At 41.2% G+C, this 23,529-nt stretch overlaps 1 protein-coding gene across 2 annotated transcripts in view; it reads right to left on the reverse strand.

Annotated features, from left to right (window-relative positions):
* LOC133003300 (unconventional myosin-Ic-like) overlaps positions 1–23,529 on the reverse strand; it is a 56,496-nt gene that overhangs the window by 15,507 nt on the left and 17,460 nt on the right. For both annotated transcript variants that reach the window (XM_061072985.1, XM_061072986.1), the window contains 5 exons: positions 6,564–6,719; positions 5,438–5,553; positions 2,844–3,042; positions 1,583–1,663; positions 1,001–1,180 (listed from right to left, as the gene is read on the reverse strand). In XM_061072985.1, the coding sequence (XP_060928968.1) occupies positions 1,001–1,180; positions 1,583–1,663; positions 2,844–3,042; positions 5,438–5,553; positions 6,564–6,719 (732 nt within the window). The remainder of the gene's footprint in view (positions 1–1,000; positions 1,181–1,582; positions 1,664–2,843; positions 3,043–5,437; positions 5,554–6,563; positions 6,720–23,529) is intronic.

A 23,529-nucleotide genomic window follows, 5' to 3' on the forward strand; every position in this document is an offset into this window, starting at 1 on the left:
TAAATGGGTGTTTACACGTAAATTAAACAACCATTTACATGTAAAGTTAACACCTATACACGCACGCACACAAGGTGTTTTTCTCTGCCTTTAGAGTGTTTGTGTGTGAGTGTGTATTGAGGGGAGGGTGCAGTAAAGCCTTAAGGCAGAGTAGTTCCCCACTGAGAAAAGCTCATCTCGCTGCACTGAGAGTCCCTGAGCAAGAGCCTATTAAGCAGAACTCCCACTGGGAAGCACACGGTACAGGCTTCTAACAGGATACAGAGAGAAAATGCAAGTGTGAGTGGGGCAAAGATGTCCTGCAACTTCCCTGCACTGTGTGAACCAGATTAACAGTTGTCTGTAGCCAAAGGCGTGACTACAGAATAATGTCATTGAGAGTTAAATATGTATTGATATTGTTGCATGTTGAGACAGATCAATACATAGGGTGCGTTTGAAATAAACCACATTCCAACCACACTATGTACCAAATTTAAAACAGTAACCAACAAATCTCTTGTTCTGTCTGACCAACCGATCCAACCCCCCCCAAAAAACTTACTTTGCTCATTAATTTATTCACAGGAGTTTTGAGATAATGACCTTATTTTCCCAAATATAATTCTGTTCAGCATTTAGCCTTTTTAAGAGGACAGGGGAGCCATATATGCAGAAGACAGAGGAAGATGTCAAGAGAGCTTTCGGTGATGAGAGTCGATGCTGGTGTGGATGTCCTGGAGACAAAAACATGTGATCTCTTCAACAGAATTATAATGTCCTCTCCTGCCTCTGCCTGCAGCTCCACCCTCGTGGACATGCTGGAGATTTCTGTGTTGTTGTGAAAACGTCTGAGCGGAAAACCTCCTGCTGTGTTGTGCACTGTATGTGTGGCAGGCAAACTCCAGAGAACATCCAGAACCCATTGTGTCGACATTCTCCTGAGTTTAAATCTGAAAACGGATTTATTGTATTTGACATCACGTCAGATACACAATAAATGAAAATACTAGACCCTTACTTTGACAAGATACTGGTACTGCTGAGGGTTTCTCTCCAGGCCCAGGCGTCTCAGCAGGTCCTCCTCTCCTCCCTCAATTAGCTGATAGAAAATGTGGAAGTTTCTCTCTCCGTGGTTCTGGTGGACCACGCGGGACTTCTCCAGCAGGTAGTTGATGATGTGACCTCCCATGGGGGCACCCTGCCGACGGGACAAATACCAGGGAGGGGGAGGGGAGGAGGAAGAGCAGGAGTGGGTGAGGCTGGGGTACTGAGGAGGTGTTGAAGGGTTGATATAACATGCAGGTACGGATAGTGCATAGCATATTGTGTGGAGGTACAAAAAAAACGTATGAGTGATGCGATTGATGCGATGCGATGATTCTTGAAAAAGTTAAATTCAATATTTTGAAACAAAAACAGGTGTGAAAAAGTATATTTACAGTAATAATATGAACATGTAACAACAAGTGGAAAAATATTTTTTAAGTGACCATACTTTTGGATCATGCAACAATCTGCCTCCCATCAAAAATATTTGTTGTTGACAATGTTCACTCATAGTTGAAGTAGCTACCACAGTAAATCAGACTGTCCTTCTCACCTTGAAATCAAACTGAATGTCCATGTACTTGCCAAAGCGGCTTGAGTTGTCATTACGCAACGTCTTGGCGTTGCCGAAGGCCTGTGGAGAGGATAGAGAGGGATGAGGAGAGAGAGGAGAGAAATGATGATTGACAGATTAAGAGGTGTAGAGATAACAGGGGAGCAGAGAGCAAGAACGTGCCATGAAGACAGACAGGCAGACAACAAGGTAGCAGTGAAGCCACAAGTGTTGGATCCCGACAGTGTTTGTCTACGACAATGGCACAGATTACAGGGGGCACATACAAACACACACACATAAACACATCTGGAAAACATCTGGCTGAGACACGCCAGACATCAAAACAAGCACTTGAGTAAGCTCTGGCATTCCCTCCTTTCTCCAAAACACTGTCAAACAAACACAATCTCCACTCTTCACTGACGTTCTTCACACTTTCCCAAGACCAGATCAGATCCACACCTGAGCAAGAAATGTTCATGATGCCGTCGTATGTGTAGAAAACTGTGTAAGGTACACATCAATGTGACTTTTGATCTGTGACAAATAATAGGAGAAAACCAAAAGGCACCAAAATTGTGCTGTCGCTCCACTAATGTTTCCAAGCTTTCCCTTTAATGTGTCACCCATCTGTAGAACATTATATAAACAGTCACCCGAAGCTGTGGTTATTAACTAGATTACCCCTGTTGTTTTCCTTACCTCCTCCAAGGAGGTTAGGTTGTTCCTCCTCCTGTCTGTTTGTTTGTTTGTTTGTTTGTAAGCAAGATCACACAAAAACAACTTTATACAGTTTTTCCAGGGGGATAATTCATGGAAAAAATTTGACATGTTTTGGCTGATTTGTACAAGTGTGTGAAAATTGTTGCAACTTGACTGACTTTAGAGACTATTGGGCCTTGTCTGAGAGCCATTCTAGTAGAGTGAATCTTTGCTTATTGTGAGAGTTAACAAGTGAAATAAAACCTTGTCTCCTGATCGAACAGGTTACTGAAAGTATGATGTCTTTGCTGTTCTCAAAATAACATCTATTGAAACTGGGATGACAGATTTTAAAACTGTCTTCAGATTATCACCTCCTTATTTAAAACACTGCTGATAGGTCAATATCAAATTTTTACTAAATCAGCCACCTTCTACTTTCTTCATTACTCAACATCATGAGGAGTCTATCTGGAGGGAATCGAGCATGCTGAGAATCTCTCTCTATGTGTGGTCCACACACTGATTATGTGAATAAATGGCGGCAGCATCTCACCTCCAGCACAGGGTTGGACTGCAGCAGCCGGTCTTTGATGGTCTGCACCTGCTCGCTGGCCGGACAGGTGATAGCGTAGTACTGCAAGATCTTCTTGGACGCCTCTGTCTTCCCAGCTCCGCTCTCCCCGGAGATTAGGATGCACTGGTCCTTCCTCTCTGTTCTCATGGAGCGATACGAGTTGTCGGCCACTGCATAGCTGGAAGAGTGAGGGGAAAGACACGGACAGTCAGCAGGATGTTTGGCAGAGCTACAGACAAATGCTACAACACAAAACATGTGTTATTGAAGCAGACCTTGGACTGCAAATAGGAAAACATGATGTAAGAACATTTCTTGCTCGAGGTCTTAAGGTTTTAGACTTGTCAAGAATTTTAATGATGCATCAAATATTGTTAAACCTATTTTTATTAAGCATCTTTAAAATTACTGGATACAGAGAAGCATCTAACATTTGGACAGTTAAATCAGTGGTGTTTTTCCCAATTGTTTCGACTTCTGAGAGAATAATTCATGGATCTTGATGAAAATGAGGCATATTTAACTGACTGATATTAATAAATGTGTGCTATACGGTGCAGATCAAAATAAAAATCTGAATCTAATGAATGTAAATTGGTTTTCATAAGGGGACTGTGGAGCCTTGGTGGAGATATGAGCTCTGCTGTGTGACATTCTGGTTAAACCTGCAATGACAACACACAGGCAAAACACTGAATACTATTTATCACCTTATTTAAGTGATACAGATCAACTCAATACCCAATTTTCTATAAGATATTTTTTCCATAAGCTCTAAATCCAGAAAAGTGTGTGACTTTCACTGAGCTTAAAAAATGGCTAATAAAATCAGTTATCAGTTCAAGAGAAGGAGAAGTTAACATTAAATATCTATTTAAATATTAAAACTCAACATACTAAATAGAGCTCAGAAAAGTCATTGGAACAATTCAGAACAATAGAGTGATTGCCAAATAGACAATTAGAGCAAATTATTACAATGATGATGATGTTGTGTTTACAGAGAATTGCACTGTGATGCTCTTGTGTATGGAAAACATCATATGAAAGCATCTGTTTGAACCTGGACAGATAATGGACTCTATGAATCATAGAGTCCAGGCTGGAATGGAGCCTAGTTGTGGTATCACTTGTCAGCCCTGGGCCGCAGGCTATCAGCACTGCTATGTTGTTGCAGCCTGTTTGGACATATTTCTGACATCAGACATATTGCTGGATAAGAATTACAGAACCTTGGAAATAGCTGTATCATACTGTATGAGCGTGTGTGTGTGTAGTCTATGATGGAGAGGGCGCGGAGCTGGGGGTCAGGTTCAGGTCAGGGGAATTCCCTCTCACGGGAGGAAAAGTATTTCCTCGTTTCATCATTTGCATACTTTTCTTTCCATCTCACCCTCCCGTTTTCTCTTTCCAGCCCTCCACCTCTTTTTGGAAAAACACATCTTTCTTTCCACTTGGAGGGAGAGAAAATATTGGCCCAACACTCAAGTGCTGACATACAGCAAGGGGAAAATAACTGCCAGTAGAGCAGAGCGAGAGAAAGAGTTGGTGAGAGATTCTGAAATGTTTCAATGACGCCACAGAGTCTCTATAATGCACTTGATTGTTTTGTATCTGACCTATGGAGTCTAGAAGGATTTGACAGGGAATTCTCCGGCCATTGCTGTGGCAATGCTTCAAACAAACACTGGACTCATGAGCTAACGTCTGACAGAAAAGAACTGTCAAAACTATGAGAGCATTAAGCAGGATAGTCAAGTCAGCTCTGTGAGAACGGAGGTCAGGCCTCTGTAAATGCATTTTAAACACACACAACAACACAGGTGCAACCCGTGTTCTGTCATACTAAGGTGGGAAAAGCTTCACCAAGCTTCAACAGACTCCTTCTTTGAGGGTGTGGAATCACTAACATGCTGTCTGCTATTTATTGTGTCTCCTGTGGCAAATTCTCCAAATGCACGTATCAGCTCTCACGCCAAGTATCTTGAAAAACTCAGAGAGCATCAAGCAGAACGGGTGCTGTTTGAAAAGGTAAAGGCTGTCACATCAATATTCATTTGAATTAGTGGTTTCCCAGTATTAGGGCTATGTTGAAGAAGAAAAATTCTTCAGTAAGATTTTTTTTTAAAAAGGGTCATCTGTGTAATATTGTAAGGGGCTTCATGGTTTCACAATGCGGTTGATCAAGATTTTTAATTCAGTATTTTCTCAGTACAACTTTATTCTCATAATATTACGACTTTATTTTCAGATATCACGAGTTTCTTCAAAATTACAGCTTTATTCTCATAATCTCAGTATTTTTATTCTTCTACGTGGCCCAAATACTCCATTGAAGGACTTTGATTAAAAGATATGCATTTGCTTTTATGCGTATAATCTTTGAACAATACGGTAGCATTTATTGACAGGCATGACGCATGCTTTTCACATAAAACAATTTAAAAGGGTGAACACAAGAAATATTTATAATTCTACTTTTAGAAAAGGATTATTTGTTGTGAGCTTTTCACCATTTGACCGTTGTCTTTAATAACTTTTAAATAAGTAGATATTTAAGTGTGTGTACTTACATATGTGGTGAGACCTCGTAGAAGTTGACTCCACGGTATCGCTCCATGTGGTTCTTGGTGTAGATCTCCAGGTCTTTGTATGGGTTAACAGACACCAGCACTGAACCAATGTAAGTCTGATGGAAAGGGAACATACGGTCACATTAAATGACTCATATGTACTAGAGCAAAACATTAGGCCTAGGACCATCCATACAGCATCAATATCATATACAAATACACACTGTCTTTGTGCATCACCTCTTATTAGCTGTGTCAGTATAGGAGAGTTAGCAACAAGTATGAAGTGAGCAACGACAACTTAAGCTCTGGATTTAATTTTGCAGTAAGAAGGGCAGACAAAATAACTGTTTTTATTGCCTTTTGTAGTAAAACACACAAATCTAAACGACCATAGATAAACAGCCCCAGCAGGCAACACTCAATTGCAACAAAGGCTGATTATTGACAGCTGCTCCATCAAGCTGGGATGAGGAGCAAGGCAGACTTTGTATTAATTAAACTTTTAATAGACATATGCACAGTAGCCCTTTCTGATACTGCCTGATGTTAGCTTATCACACTTACAAACATTGACATTAATATCAGCAAATAATGCTAGCCAATATTATTATGTAACAAGAAACCACATTTAAGAATCAGTATATATCTTGGTCACAATTCTTTAATTTAATTTAAAATTAAGGGAATTTTATGGGATCCTTATTAAAAGATAGGGTTGGAATTTGTTTGCGAAACCCTTTTAATCTTCTTAGTTGAAATCCTCTACATGTCCAAGACATGTCGGTAGCCTTCGCAGGATATTTCATTCAGACCGAATGAAACGATTGGCTGGCGTGCCTGTCTGTCACTACCGACCTGCCTGCCTGTGCTGTGCTCTCACTATGCATGAGTGTAGTCTTCAGCTGAAGAGGACTATACTGCTGAAGCACAGACCATAGTCAGAAGATAGTGAGCAGGTTTCAGGCAGTGCTCCATCATGTGCTTTGCGGAGAGTGTCGATGGGAGGGGCTGGAATGTATTGGTTACATTTTTTGTGTATGCTGCTCTTGCTAACTTTTCCATGGATACCAAGCCTCGCTTTAAAATAGGTCAAATTATCCAGCACAGATTGCATTACACTCACATAGATGAGGTTCTCTTTGAAGCGCTTGCGAAGGTTCTCTATGAAGGCGGCCTCGCTGGTATAGTTCTCCAGCAGGACAAAGTCCTGCACCCCCACCCGGTCTCTGGCTGTCAGGGCCGACTCCATCATAGCCCGTACCCCGTCAGTAGCCACCACCTAGAGGAGGGCAAAGAGGGAAAAGGTGCGGTTAGAGACCCAACATATTAACATAACCTCTGTAGTGTAGCACTTCGTCCATCATACTCTGCAGGTCCCACACAAGCAGAAATTACAGACAGAAAGAGGGATTAAGAAAAACACCAGTCGGTGAATATATCATGTACATTCACACAATCCATCCTCATTAAAGAAGAAGGAAAGGGTGGACTAAAGTAAATCAGAAACAAAAAAAGCAGTGGAAGATGGGTTGATGAATACCCGAGCACTGTCAGACACAGGCAGGTGTAGATATGAGTATCAGGTCGGAGTGGAATGTAAATCTGAAGCAGGAACAACACTGAAATGTGATCTCACAATACCTGGAGGAATTATGACTCCTTCCACACATGTCAGAGTTAATTATTCTAAATCTTCACCCAAGTGCTTTCATGATTCATAGTTAATATAAAAATGTATTAATTAATTAATTGAATTACTTTCTTAATTGATCGATAACTTGTCTTGTTTTGTCTGATGAACAGTTTACAGTCGTTTCATTTCTCACTGTAAGGCCAAACAATCAGCAGCTTTAGTCCAATGAAGACTTTTACCATTTTTCTGCACAAATAAATACCAGAAGGTTCATGAAGTATCTGTCCCGTAAGCTCTCATCGCATATTTGTAGACTTAGAGAACATCCTCACCCTCACAGCGTCTCATCCCACAATAGAGCACATTCAGAGCAATGCCAAGAAACACTGTTTGAAGTGTAAAAGCCGTTCACAGAGCTCACATTCATTGAAACACACACAGCTCAACAAAGTGTGGGGTTTTCTGTTTGTACATCATCCAAAGTTTTCTTTAAAACCTTAAGTGATCTTACCACCTCTAAAGACTGACACTAAGCCAAGTCCAAATGTGGGAAGAAAAAAGTTATCACATCCAAGTGAAACAAACCCTACCCAGGTTGGACATTCTAAAAAATATATAGCACAAATATTGTATAGGAAGTGAAGTCATGCTGCAGCACTTACATGTTGAAGCTCATTGATGCGTTTGTCCAAGAAACCCTTTTCTAAAATCGAGGCCTGAGTTTTACGCACTAAATTGCGAATTTCACCCACGTCCATGATTAAGGTGACTGAGCTGGACAGAAGTAAATGCTATACAACTTTTACTCGATGTTAGAGGCAGGGACAGACAGACACACACACACGCACACACACACACACGCACACAAAGTACAGCAGGTGTTGTTGTTGTGTTATGCAGTAAAGCAGTCTTCATCCCTCAGGGGACCACAGAGATGAGATGGCGAAAGAACAAATTAATTAGTGCTGTGTGAGACAGGAGGAGCAAATACATGGAGATAGAGATGTAAGAGGAAGGAGGAAAAAAAACAGAGAAGAGAGAGGAGATGATAGATGTCTGGTCCTGCTCCATCGCTCCAATTAAACCGAACTGTACAGTTAACAATACTCCCTGAAATTCCTCAGAGCCCATTAATCACTGCACCATCTTTTCAGTGCAGAACACACAAAGAAGTGCTCAACACCTTGATCAGTACGCAGGAATATGTTTGATCAAATGATTCAGAGGAAACTGATTTCAACCTACAGTATGCATTTAGGTCCATGATACAAGTTAGGGAAAACAGAACTGACTCCACACAGCACATATTTACTTATTACTTATTTATCTATTAACTTAAAACATTAGCTAACACGCTTGTTTTTCAACACATGTCCTCACAAAGACACAATAATGGCAGAAATTGAAAGTCTGGATCATTTGGCTCAAGGATTTTACAGATTTTATGACACACTACAATATATCCCACACATTGAAGTGACTCTAAATATAAAATGCACTAAAGGCTAGTTCAGCATATGTGTTGCCACCTATATAGCTCTACTGACGTCTCCTTCTCAAATCATAATAAAGCATATCATTGAACACCCACTTTAAGTATGGCTCTGGTTCCGGAAGTAAATTTCCCGTTCATTTATTTCATTGTGATTTCAGAAATCCCTAGAAATAGAGTTTTAAAGCATGGAACCAGGTCGATCAGAGATGAATTGTGACCATGAAACATTTGATTTGGAGCAAAATAATACATGGAAAAAAGGCAAAAGTACGAGACTATGTAGATGATTAATTAAAGAGTGAAGGAACTACACATTCCAGAAACGATTGCAAACCCACAAGCTGGCCCTTACTAACACTCTCCAGTGGCCTACGTGACCCTTTCACCCCTTTGCCCGTTCTTTTCCTCATCTCTAAACAAACCACAGAATGTTAGAAAGGGGAATCATGATTACTCTGAAATAAACGAAAGGTAACACTGAACCATCCTATGGGAGCTGACATGAGGTTCACCATCCATCCATCCATCCATCCATCCATCCATCCATCCATCCATCCATCCATCCATCCATCCATCCATCCATCCATCCATCCATCCATCCATCCATCCATCCATCCATCCATCCATCCATCCATCCATCCATCCATCCATCCATCCATCCATCCATGAAAAGTGAGCTGAGACCAGCAGGTGACAATACAATCAGCTGCTCTGACTATATCCTGCTGTGGAAAATTGCTCATACCATCATCAAATCACATTAACTAACGGTATGTTCAGCTGCTTCAGTGGCTCTTTGTGTCTGATAAATAGGTGGCCGATGTATTAGACCACAGTTGGTGTTACCACGGTAACCGTGTGTGCTGCCAGAATCAACCCAGGAATGAAATCATAAGGATTATGAATTTAAGGGAAGAGAACTTGAAAAGCAAGGAGTTCTGGAAAACTCCATCATTGTGGTAGTGGTGCAATACTAGAGTTTGTATGTGGTAACTCTATACATCCCTATTCAGCTCACCCCTGGACGTCATGATCTCTGATGACCTTTTGTTTCACACATCTCTTCAATAAGCAAAGAAACTGCAGCTGTGTGTAGGTGTGTGTATTTGTGCATGGGTGTGTGTGTAGCATGAGAGCTGAGTGAGTGTGTGACCAGTATTCTTTGTTCAGTCATTGCAGTGAAAATATTTGCGGTGCACTTGCTGCATTTTTGCTGCATTTTTGTTGATGTGAAACTTTCTGCCCTTTCTGTCGGTTGTATTTCTGTTCTTGCTGCTAATGCTTACTATCTGGTTCTATTTCTTGATCAAAAAATTCTACTGACTGAGGATTACTCTGAGAAAACCACTTCCACATAGCAGGTGTTTAGACCAAACGTAAAGAAATCCATCATGAGAGCAGCAAAACCCCTATTCATTTACATTTAGGTGTCACGGTTTATTAAAAAACCCTCCAAATATGATGGTGCCTGGGAAGAAAGAAACACAAGCCTTATTTTCTCACCTCTCACCCCTCCCTTCCTTCTCTATACATTCTATCTTTCATTCACTTTCCCTCCTTGCTTCAGTCGTCTGCCCTCTCTCTCCATTACTTCATTGTTTTCCAGTTCTGCTTTCACCGTTTGGCTTTCCTGCGGGTAAGGCTGCACACCGGAGCTCCACCCGTTCTCAGGAACTACATGCCTCCCCAGTTCCTAAATGTCGTCATGTTTTCCGAATCCTGTGCAGCAAACAAGTCTCGGAGTCAGGTTAGGAGGAAACTTGAAAAAGTTGAATTCCCTGCTAAGACGTCTATGCCGACATCTATTTACTCAAATGACTTCTGAGAGCAGGTATAAAAATGTAAAAACAAGAACCATAGCACATTATTTATATCAGAAGTTAACAAGAATGATCTGATTGTTGTTTTTTTCCAAAGATAGGTATCAGTCCAGTACATAAGTCCTCTATACTGCCCCCTCTGGTCCATCCATCTCCAACATTTTCAGCCCATCATAGAAGCGTTATTAGAACATCAGGACATGATAATCACCAAAACTGTCTGAATACGTAGAGCAGTAAGGGATGTTATCATTTGAAAGGTTAAGCCATTCTAGCAGCTTAGGTCTAGGGATGTCTTGGTACATCATCAACAAGTCAAAGTTTCAGTCGTTCAATACTTTGATTTATGACAGTGGGAATAGTCAATTGCTTTTTGCAGGTTTACCAACATTTACATTACCCATGTAATCCTTATCCAAGTATAAATGTTAGCATGCCAACTCGCTAAAGTAAAATAGTAAATGCCATCATTATTACATGACATAAAATCTTGACATTCGTGCACCCCAACAAATATTTTAACAACAGAAAAAACATCTTTCAAAGAACTTGAAAGAAAGAAGCAAACTTCTGGTCCTTGTCAGTTTTTGAAACTGCATGGACACTTTTTGGTAGGAACTGAAGAGCATTGAGGTACTGAAAAGTATGTGAATCTTGGTGTGTCAGAACACTGATTTGAAGAAAACTCTCATTATTCAGGATACAGGCTGATTCAAGCAATGTCTTTATTTACACTCTGTGGTAACTGCAGCTCTTTTAATCATTGTTTAATCTCATTTTCTCTCCTTTCTTTTTTTTGCAGATTCTTTACATGTTTATGTTTCTCTCTCCCGTGAGCTCTGTCCTGCCTTTAGTCGTCTTGATGCTCTGACAGACGACAGATTGAACCACATCTGAGAGACGCAGAGAAAGGGGGAGAAAGTCGAGGGATTTGATCCTCCAGCCGGCCTGTGAACAATGGCAGCTCTCTCCTTGACCTTTACATCGCCCCGGGCACACTCGCAGAGCTCAGATGTCACACTGTTTATATAAACCTGGACTAACCTGCTGCTTTCGATGCATCACAGTGCACAGGATGGAGCACGGATGGTAATGATGATGATGTTAAGATATAGCAGTCATCTAACCTGCATAATCAGGGCTTATACGTTTGACAGTGTTAACACCACACTGTTATGTTTGTGTTGTACGAGAACAGCTCCATCATTAATGATTCTTCCATACTTTCAAAATTTGAGTGTGTCTCCATGGCAACTGTAATTAAAAAGACAGTACCAGATCCTGGATTAAGAGCCTTCAACTCCACATGGTAACACATACAGTGCAGTAAATCTGTCATAATAAGCATCAAGTTTAAACTATATCACAATAAAGCAGGCTTATTATGCTTCTAATATGTATAATAACTTAGAAATGAAAATAATTACCCAATAAAAGCACTGTTTTGATCATTGTTCAATTGTTTGAGAATATAATAAATGTAAAATCAGAAAAGCGATTCCAGAGCCACAGAAAACAAGATACAAATGTTTTCAGAATCTGTGTGGTACAAAATGAGCAGTGGAAAACTTTGTGAAAAATGGGTGGTGTGGCCCTTTAAGAACTGCATTAATCCACAGACACTAAAAAACAACCAATACGAAGTCTCACTTCTGACGGATATCAAAGCTCATAAAGCGATTATAACATTGCTCAAAGATTATTTTCCTCTTTTTATGACAAACCATAATATTTAACAGGCTTACATGTAGTAGCTCTTCTTCCGACTGGACGGGATTCAAAGAGCTAATAAACTAATCGTGTCTCAGAGCCCTTAAAAACAACTGGTGATGAATATTTGTGTATGTAAAACATCAATGTTAACCGAGTGATGAGGGCAACAGGTAGGTTTGGCAGTCAGAGTCATGTCAGACAAAAAAAAGAGCTTGTTTTTTGTTCTGTTGCACCTTAGTGTGAAACTTCTGCAACGATAACCAAATGAGCGAGGCGTACGGTTCTGATAAAGAAACTGTTTACTCGGAGAGGGTTTCGCTTTTTTATCCTTTATTTTTCCACCTCTCAGTTGTCTGGCTCTAATACTCCTCTTCCCTCATCCATTCTGCACTTGCTGGTAGAAATAATTGATTTTTGAAACATTCATTTTGCCCTTGTGAAAATAAAGCAAGGTCATTACGATGCCAAGTGTGACATCAGAAACTTTGCAAGAGTTGACGGGGTCCTGTTGGCGTTGACGGAACCAACCATGGGTTTTAGGAAGTGGTCAGCATATCATAACTAAAATCTTCATAGCTAAATCTGACTTTGGGTGACTGCATTTACATGGACAGTGGGCACAGAATATTCAGATAGGACCAAAGTAAGACCAGTCTGAATAAGACATAAACGTAAACGCTATTTTCTGATTACCTTAAAACAGAGTAAGTGACAAATAATCAAATCAATACGTGAAGTATTCTGACCTAAGTCACAATCTTAATCTCATTATAATGTCCTATTGGAGTTTTCACAGTATTTTGCGTCACATTTGCAAATTTAGAAAAAAAATACCCCAAATGGTGACATCAGACGTTGAACTATTTCAGGTTGGGGTTTTAGGTTGGAGTATTAAAACAGGCAGAATAAAAATAAACCTCTACTCTATGTCACCATGTGAGTAGCAGGTGGGATAAACACAGACAAATCAACGCTGAATGATTTTCCCACGTCGCACTTGTAAAGGATCCCAGCTAAATGTTGACACTTTGACAATGATTACCATAGAAACAAAAAAAACTCTAGATTTAGAAGAGACTGTAAAATCACCCGGCAGAGCAGTCAGACAGGTGGGACGAGATAGCTGAGTTTCCGGTATCCGCAGACATGAACCTGCCTACGTGAGGACATGTGTGCCAAAACAACACAGGCAGTATTGGGCGAGTTTCAATGTCGGACTGTTTCACTATACTACTTAAGAACCACCATGGTTATGTCCTGAGCAAGTCACTATCTTCATGCAATCCAGTCTGTTCCGGGTGTGCCACATCATAGCTTAGCCTGAGTGCTGCTCTCCTTGGAGGGGGCAGTAAATGAAGGGAGTGGGAGTAAAGGTAAAGATAATATACCTACTGTGGATTAACGCAAGTACCGGGTTTTGTGACAACTATCATTTTGTGTCATTGATCAATACTGTAATGCTGCTGGTGCCAAAATCCCCTTCATCGACAGTAGAATGTAGCTGACTTTAAAGAACATATAAATAGATTATCCTAAATATACTAATCTGACAGCTGAGTTTCACCGAGACTGGCTGGAAACACAGAAATTATAGCTTCAATGGACTTTAATCCTTTACTTTTAACAATCATATCACATATTGATTATAAGTTATGAGACAAATATAAGTAAGTCAATTTGAAAGACTTAGCAGCTATAACTTACCTGATTCCTACGATTCTCCATGGAGGAAAAGCTTTGATTTGTATAAACTATTATTCCAGGTAGAATAAACCAGTTCACTGAGCCCTTCAGCAGCTTTTACACTTGTCGCACCTCATCGTGTCTTAGTGCCGAGGGAGTCTAGCAAGTCACTCAAACAGTGACGGAAGTGAGTCCTACATAAACTACCTATTGAAGTCAGATGCCCCGCAGGCAGAAATGACGGCTGTGTTAGAAATCTCTCAGTGCATTGTACTGCCCTGACACATCTGTCAGTCCTCCATCACACACGCACACACGCACAGACAGATTTGTAGAAGGAAGAAGTAGCGCGTACAAACGAGCAGTTCCTTATGGATCCACGTGTCAAACGTGTAGTTTCTCTAAGTTTGACTGGAGGTGTTCTGCTAAAGAATGAGTATCAGCGTATAACAAAGCTATTCGTTATCAGTGAGAGAAAATGCATGCAGCACCATAGGAGACATGGTCATGATCAGTGATACTCCAGCACACACTTTTTTCATTAACATGCTCACTCTTACTCTCGCTGAATGCCAAAGAATGCTGCCCAGCCACACAACACCCCCATGTGATTGCCTCGCCCTGGGGCGGTGTAAGCACACACACACACACACTCACACACACATACATACACAGAGCAATGAGGACACACCTTCTTGCATATTAAATAAATACAAATACAAATAGATCTAACATCAGCATAACAAATACAGAGTCACAGTGAAGAAGGATGCTGAGATCAAGGAGGAGACGGACTAGTGACTACTGAGTAGTGAAACCTGTCTCTTTCACCTGGGTGTCTTACCTGTGTCCTTGAAGTTCAAGAGCACACTATCAAGGTTGTTACGCAATTCAGAGGCCACGGACGGTGCTTTGATACTTATAAAACAATCTCGATCCTGCACTTCAATAGCCTTGCCAGAGAAAAACCCATCTCCCACGTAACTCCTCAACCTTCGCACTCTTTAATGCAAACCTGCTTCGGTAGATAAGAGACTCCTGTCTAACACTGAACCATAAATAGTGTCCTGCGACTGACTTTTCTGCAACGACCAACGAGTGGCTGGCGGAGAGGGGTCTTACCAGAGGTCTGTACTTCATGGCTCCTGCCCTGCTCTCTAGTGATGTGGACAGGGATTTTCCTTTCCAACCGAGCCGATCGTCCAGCTATAAGAATTTGGCCTCCAGCGCCGCGCCACCACCACTATTTAGTCGAGAGTTTGTTTTTAGAAGTTCTCCCCTCGGTCCTGAAAGCCAGCTGCCATAGCTTCTCCTCTTACTGCTGCTCACAGACACTTACACACCTCACGCTCTCCCTCACTTTCTATCGCTCCCCACTCATTCACCCACTTTTCTTCTCCCTCCCTCCCTCCCTCCCTCCCTCGGAAATAGTCCCCATGTAGGGTGACATATAACCCACCCTCCTTCCTTCTCTTTCCTTTTTTTCCCTGTCGACCTCTCCTCACTCCAACAGGCACTTACACTGAAAAACGTACCCCGATTATTCTTTTCCTGCTCTCCCTCTGCCTTTCAGAGAAGGGAGACGATAAGAGAGCCACACCTGGACAATACAAAAGGATGAGATAGGAAAAATGTGTCCTGATGCCAAAGGGGGTGTGTAGTCTTCATCCAGGTTACGTGAAAAGGGGAAACTCTTGAGTAGTAAGCATAGCAGGAGCCAATAAAGCCAAAACACTTTCCTCTTCCTTCCCTCCTCCATCTTTTCCTTCGCTTCCTGCTTCCCCTCTTTGAGATTAACAAGCTGAAGCAGAAACCAGACAGGCAGCCAACAATCCCTCTGTCAGCAATATGGCTGCATGTAACATACAGCCACACCTGCATGTAAACAATGATGCACGCACGCATGCACAAGGAGTCTCCATCATTAGTCCAACATCATTACATAGTGTAATTACTCTAGACCAGTGTAGTACGCACACACACACGCACACACACGAATCTCTTGTTGCAGATCAAAGGCCAATGTATGTGCTTGTTAACACTAATAACAACAACTGACATCCAACAGGCGATGGCCATGTGTTTCTCAGAACAAAGAGGCGGACAGGCACTACAGTAGCTGGATTCATACTCAGACATTAATGAGGGCTTGTTTGAAGTGTGTGCTTAAAGGCAGAGCCACCTGTTAGTGGGCTTATAGTATCGTATAGTATTGTATCCAATCCCATTGCAGACAAAAGTCACAGGTTAGTAGGTTTTTTTGTCCAGAGGAAAAGAGGCTTGTCTGTTTCAAGTAAATGGTGCCGTAGGTGGGGAATGTTACCTTAGCTTAGCATAAAGAATGGAAGCAAGAGGGAGGAGCTTGCCTGATTCTGTCTGGTAACACTCTTTTTTTAATTGTTCAAGTCATAGAAAATCTGCATGTTATGGTTTATGGAGAGGCGGTGGACTAGTGGCAGAAAACTTGGACTACTGGCAGAGAAGGGGTCTCTGGTTCGATGCTGGTTCGACTCCACGGTTCTTCTCCTCGGAGTTTCGGCGGAAACTTGCCTGGATGGTGTAACGAACCTGGACCTGTCCAAAGTTCAAAACGACTCTTCTCCCTACCCTGTCTAGTGCCCCTGAGCAAGGCACCTTACTCCCCCAACATCTGCTCCCCGGGCGCCGTACCTGGCAGCCCACTGCTCTGCTCTGCAGTGTGTCCTGCACCAGATGGGTGAAATGCAGAGGACTAATTTCCCCAATGCATGAGTGTGTCTTTGCATGTTTGTGCACGTGTGTGGGATTAATAAAAGTGTATCTTCTTATAACCACAGATGTTCAGTTCTTTGCTTTAGTGATGTTCTTCAACCTTTTTAACCCAAAGCTAGGCAAGCTATTTCCCCGTTTCCAGTTTTTATGCTACACTTAGCTAGCAACCACCGGCTGTAGCTTAGTATTTAATAGACAGATATGAGAAAAGGAGAGAAAGCGTCTCATTTTTCTCATCTAACTCTCTGTGAAAAAAGGTCAATATGTGTATTTTACAAAATGTAGAAATAATCCTTTCCTGTTCTGAGATTCAGTGCAGTATAACTTTTCATTAAGAGAAATTGAAACAGTATGAAATTAAAACGGTTTATGGACACAGGAAACCAACCATGAGACAAGTTTAGGACAAAGTGGGACATTCTGGTCTATGGAGGCTACAAGCTGCAGGTTCAAAGAGCAGAGCGAAACCAGGAAAGCCAGGTTTTACAGGCCTCATTAGGATGTATTGCTCCTTCCTGCAGATCTAAAAGAATAGACCCAAAAATGTAATGAAATAAGGGTTGTTGGTAGTTTATATTCCATATCTCTTGGTCCAGATTAGCTGTCCTTATCGTCTGCCTACTACAACCTGTAGACGGCAGACTTTATACCAGAACTGTTGTGTAGTCAGGTTTTCAATATGATGAGACGTACAGAAAAACAGAAAAGGGAGCTGGCGGTGAAAGAGAGAGAAGCTGGAAATGAGGGGGGAAAGAATTCTCTTGTTTTAGAAATCTGAACTGCAGTCACCTTCATTTCACCTTAGTCAGATGACTTGTTTTAATCACATTACTAAAACTCCACAATTTTCTAAAAGATGAAGTGAAACCTGACTCCTCACAACAGCACAAACCACCCAGCCATGACACATTACTAAAAGCAGCAATAAATAGATTGAGTGGGCTCATAAAGGCAGCAGCCTTAACCTTCATCTTTTATTAAAGAGATCATAGGGACAATATAGGAAATCCATGCTCCATGATAACTGAAGACACACACATTCTCTCTCCTCCACACTGCCCTCTTCTGGCCACCTCTAAAAAATGAAACTCAATAATGAGCTATGAGGTTTTTGCTGAGGCAGACATAAAAATGCCTGAAAATAACTTCATCCTCATCTCCCTGTGTGATCGACAAGGCAAGGGAAGACACACACTTTCGACCAGACTCAGCAGTGTGCAGACTCTGCACACTTCTTTGATGCCCCGCGCCCTCGACTCGTCTCTCTCTCCCTCTCTCTCTCTCTCGCTCTCTCTCTTTTTTGCCAGTATAATCAGAGCCCCCGCTGCAGGAATCTGAGTAATGTTTTCCAGACGCTCTCTCTCTCTACCTTTCTGTGTGTGTCCTTCTCTCTCACCACAGTGTGAGAGCAGACTGGTCAGACAGCAGGAAACAGGCAGAGATACAGGAAAAGATAGAGGGTAACAGTCGTTCAACACATCAACCACAATAATTTGTTAATCGGTGTGTGTGTGTGTGTTAATGTCTCTGGCAGAAAATGACTTTTATGGCAACTGAGCACACAAAGGTGTGTGTATTAGTGTGTGTTTCTGCAGGCTCATGCTGAGGCAGCATATTTGTGCTGACTCCCAGTATCTCCTGACTTTAAGCCTTTCTTATCCTCTATCGTATCCCAACTGACACTTACAATTTTATTTGGAGATAGTAGATAGATAGATAGGTCCCTCAGCTGGAACAGACACCGCAGAGACTGGAACATATTCACCAGAAACCCTGTTGCATTTTTGGCTCCATATATTTTATTATGTGTTGGGTTTTCCCACACTGTTGACTCGTCAATGTGTCATCTATCTTGAGCGAAATTAAACTAGTCGTAGTTTCCCCTCTCGATATGCAAATGCTCAAGACTGTAATCTGTGTTCATAACGACCAAATTATGTTGTTTCTACCCAGTCTGAACTGAGTCATTGTCGGTATTTCTGGATTGGTTGTGTTGAATATTGGGTTTTCTATCACAGTTTTATTCTCAGTTTCAGAATATATGACAGAATAACATATTATCACCTACCTAATAATTGTATGGAAATTACCTGAAAGTCCTTGTTGACTTCACACACTAAATGACAGCATATAACAATATGTCCTTCCGACCTTTATGACTCTTAGTCAATAATTGATATGATTTAAAATCACTTTTTTGGATATAAAGCCATGGAAACAATTAAACATTCTTCTACATTTGGCCAGCACTGCAACAAGCAAGTGCATGAAATGTTGGCGCAGGATTGTGTTATTTTCTCTTTGAGGTGTGAGTTTGATAACGATTTATTGACTTCACTATTTACCAAATATTGCATGTGCATGTTTGTGTGTGTTGGGCTTTTTAGAAGAGCCGAAAATGTGTATAATTACCTTGATAGACCTCCATTCTTGCTACAGCCTTTCCTATAACACGCACAAACCACTTTGGGGGAACCACCAAATTAAACATCATGTTGTTTTTGTTGAGGGAAGGAAAAAAAGCTCAAGTCCCACTGACCACATTCAGGGAAAATTCATGTGACCTTGACTCCGTGGGAAATCAGAAATGGGAACTTTACTTTCGCCTCCTGCTCTCTCTTTTTCTCTCTCTCCTGCTATCTCTCTCTCTTTCTCTCTCTCCCCCTACCCCTTCAGTCTCTGCTCCCCTCCCTTTAAATTCCTCTTTCCTCTCTCACTTCCTCTCCAGAAGAGTTTGCTCAGAATGATCTAGGATATATATAGTAATTTTCCACTCTCCCTGCATTACCCATACAGTCCAGAAATAAGGGCTGGGAACGTGTCATTATGTAACATCATGCCACACCAATCGCTCATATTTATTAGAAGCGAATGGCAAGCTGCAGCATACTGCACTGGGACAGCTCGGCCTGTGGAAGACTCATTTGCATCACTGTTCTCTCTCGTTTGAAGCTCAAGCCACTTCAGCTTAACACAGTGTTATGTGGAAATGTTGTGTAATCGTCCCTTAACACTATTACTCCACACAAGCTTGTCTTTGCCTCATTCATTCATTACACAAATGGAATCTACAAAGTAATTCAACTAAATGTGATGTCTGCAGCAGCTGCTCCATGTACAGAAAACAAAAGACAACTGTTACCACACATGGTGTCTTACCCTCTGGCCTCTGGGTACCCCCAATGCAGCTTGTCGCCATACAGTTTGAATGCAACCCTCAAGTCTCAAGCTTTATTACAGCATCCTGGAAGTGTCCATTGTGTCAAACTGTGTGCTCACACCAATCACATTTACACCAAATATTGCTTGTTAAATGTTGTCATATGACTTGGATATGAATACATAGAATTTCCTCATTTTTACAAGTGCAACAAACCAATGGTGGACATACTAAATCTAAACATGTTGTGTATGTGGAGTATGATGATGGCTCCTCATTTCACAAAATATGGGTCTAACAACATCTAAACATACAACAGGGGCATGAAAAAATGTAGTTTTCTAATATAGTATATAGAACATTGTATTGTTTTTCTAACTCATCAATCAGATATTGGTCTTTAAATAAACATTAGGGATGCAACAATCTGATATGCAATGTAAATGTCATTATGAAACTCCATTTTAACCTCTGTGATATATTAATTATATCACAGCAGGCCATTAAATACATGTTTAGCACCTAAGCAAGGTCTAAGACGAATCTGACCAGTACACAGAATTTATTTTACGAAAAAACTTTACTGAAGGTCGGCAGTTGATCCCCAGTCTGACCGAAGTGTCCTTGGGCAAGATGCTGAACCCTGAATTGCCCCCCATAGAATAACAATGTGCTGCGAATGGATGCACTGTATGAATGTGTGTGTGAATGGGTGAATGTAAAACTGTACTGTAAAGCGCTTTGAGTGGTCATCAAGACTAGAAAAGCGCTATATAAATACAAAACCATTTACCATTTACCATTTACACTGGATTGGTGAATTCTAAATAAATATCCTGATCAGTGTTGCATAAATTTGTGTTTGATGTACTTATTTAAAAAGGTACGCTTTGGAGATATTGACCACTAGTATTGCTATAGAGCGGTGGTTTTATGGTGTGAGTGGATCTGTGTTTTGTGTTTAACATACACACACAAGTCGACTGATCAAAAGGTGGTGGCAGGAAACGTAGCCATGCGACAACAGAGGTAGTGAGGATGAAGACTACAAGCAAGTAAACATGTTTAGTTTTTTTTTATATATATACATATCATATACACAGTGTATTTTGGGTTTGAGTGATGACCCCTAGTCACTGAAATAAGAGCGTTATATTTAAGAGGGTTAGGGAGTTTGTTATTAGACACTAAATATTCTGAATACATAAGTGACCTTAAGCAAAAATCTGCCTTCAAAAGCTTAAACCATTGAGATTCTAGTATAAACCTTCATACGTAGGATTTGCATAATTATGGGAGGAGGACTTACCACAGCTGTGTCATACAGAGAACACCCTTCATCACAAACCTGCAAGCATTCATTTCTCGCTGATGCTAAAGGTTTCATCAGACTGACAAATCCCAAGTGCTATGGAAACTGATACGCTAGGCTATGACATCAGTAATACAACATGGGACCAGTCTTTGTTGCTAAACAGCTCAGTGAACCAAATTCATTCTCCCCACCACTACAATTAGCCTGGGAGTGAACGATAAAAATTTGCACATCTTAAATTAAGACAAGACAGGAAAATAATAAGATGTTAAGATTTCGGTTCCATTGTTTAAATCTGCTGAAGAAACAAACACAACTCTGCAATTATATCAACTATCAGACATATATATGGTCCATACGATGACCCCACCCATGACTATAACAACATACCCTACAATTACTTTGCATGTCATCTAAAACTTCAGTCCCAGTGGGCAGAATTACGCTATAGCTGGCTTTTAACCAAAGCCAATATGTTTGCTCCTCTGAGCAGAGTTACGTTAAAGAAACACATATAATTTGGCCGTCATGTGATGACAGACTGTCCAGCGATTAACCGAGAACACCATGTCCCTGGTAGATCATTGGCTTAAGGGCTGGGATAACTTGTGAAATAATAAACTAGGCCGCAATAAGGAAATAAGCAGTGATATCAGCTCAAGCTAATGGTTTATAAAAGGATTGAGCTGCAATCAGGTGAGTCCATATTGTGTTTCCATCTAAACTTGAACACACTGCAGGACTACATGACTATCAGACAGTCTCCTCCATTTGTCTGACTGTTTCTGTGCATTGTTACTTTCCAGCAGGCCTGGCTCTCTTTGTGACACTCCACAGGTTTATTCAACCATAACAAAGCCAGTATTGTAATCAGTAGTAATAGAAGTCATTTAAACTGCTTTAACAATAAATATAATGTGAACTTTTGGCCTTTCTCTGCTGCCTAGTACAGCTGTCAATGCGAGCTGTGAGACAAGAGCCAGAGGAGGATCAAACCTTAACCCTCTGGCTACAAATCAGAAAGGAAAAAAAGACCCAGTTGCCCTTTTAAACCATTAAATGCCTGTGTTAAGCCGTGGTAAATCTGCACCCCTCTCCCTAAACTAAAACACATTCATCCTGACATTAGCCAGACTGTCGTCCTCTCACCATCTCCTTCCCTCACCTTTCACTTTACCTCTCTCCCACGCTCTTTTTTCACTTATCTCAATACTTCATCATGATCATACTCAATCTATCATCAGCCATTTTCAAACATGAACTCCAGAGGATGTCCGCAGAGTTGGGTCTCCTCCGGAGGTTGCCTTTCACACATGAACACAGCGGTAGATTTTCTGATTATACGCGTTCACATTAACACAGAATGTTCAGGTGAGGGTTGGTGCAGCAGGCAGAGACAGAACATAACAAAATAATTCTGCTGGAGAGATCATGTGTTTTTGTTTTATCCTGAGATATTAGTTTTCTTTGTGTTTTTACATACACGCACTCAACTCTGGAGATTCTCCGCACTTTCTCCAGAGGAGGTGCATGTATGAACTTAAATGTCTGAGTGAGAGCCTTCAGATTATCTGTGGACTTTCTCCGCCTGGCCCCAAAGGATTAAGTCCACAGAAAGTCGAGAGAACCCTCATTCAACACGAGCAAGTGTTGATGATGCAACAGATCCAAAAAGGAAAAAGACTAAAAGAAAAAAAAATTTCTCCTGGTGAAAAAGTGGAGCCATACACGTAGAAGACACTGACGAAGATGTCTAGAGAGTTTTTTGTGATAAGATCCGACGCCGGTGTCTGTGTGTTTTGAAGAAAATCACTTGCTCTGTTGCACCCGGCTGCACCACCTCTTGTCTGAATAATGCGTAGGATTTGTTGCTGTTGTGAATGTGTTTGTGCAGAGAACCACCTTCTGTGTTGTGCCTGTGTGAAAAGCAAAAAATGCAGGTAAAGCCCTTTCATATCTGAAAACGGCCATAGAAAGGTCATCAGCATCCCATTCTCTCACAGTGAATCCTGTGAAGGATCTCCTGATGTGTTCTCATATAGGCCCAATCAAGAAAATTCTGGAGAAAGTCCGGAGGCTCTCACCTGGACATTTGCCTTCACACAAACTCCCCCTCCGGAGAATGGCAAAATGTACAAAATTCAGTGCCTGTCTGAAAGAAGCTGTACAGTTACACCTGCTGAGTGATCAACTATTTAAAACATCCTGCATAAGCCTTCAGTGGATATATAACCCAATACGTAGATTTAAATTTTTCAAAAATGAGTCAAGAGAAATAGGAGGGAAGAATCCAAAATTAGCCAATGAGGCAAGAGACCAAAGACGGGAAGACGAAAAAAAAAACTCAAGAGAAAAAGTAAATGGCAGTGCGGGGCGGCTGTGATGTCAGAGCGAAAGAATGTGAGCCATGTGGGCGGCAAACAAGTCTGGAAGCAGACGAGAGGACAGAAGAGAGAGAGATACGATGAAAGAGAAGTATCGAAAAAGAGGATGAGAGGCAGGATGTAAGTGACAGATGG

Source organism: Limanda limanda, chromosome 6 (genome assembly GCF_963576545.1).
Source record: "Limanda limanda chromosome 6, fLimLim1.1, whole genome shotgun sequence".
In the NCBI taxonomy this organism is placed as follows: Eukaryota; Metazoa; Chordata; class Actinopteri; order Pleuronectiformes; family Pleuronectidae; genus Limanda; species Limanda limanda.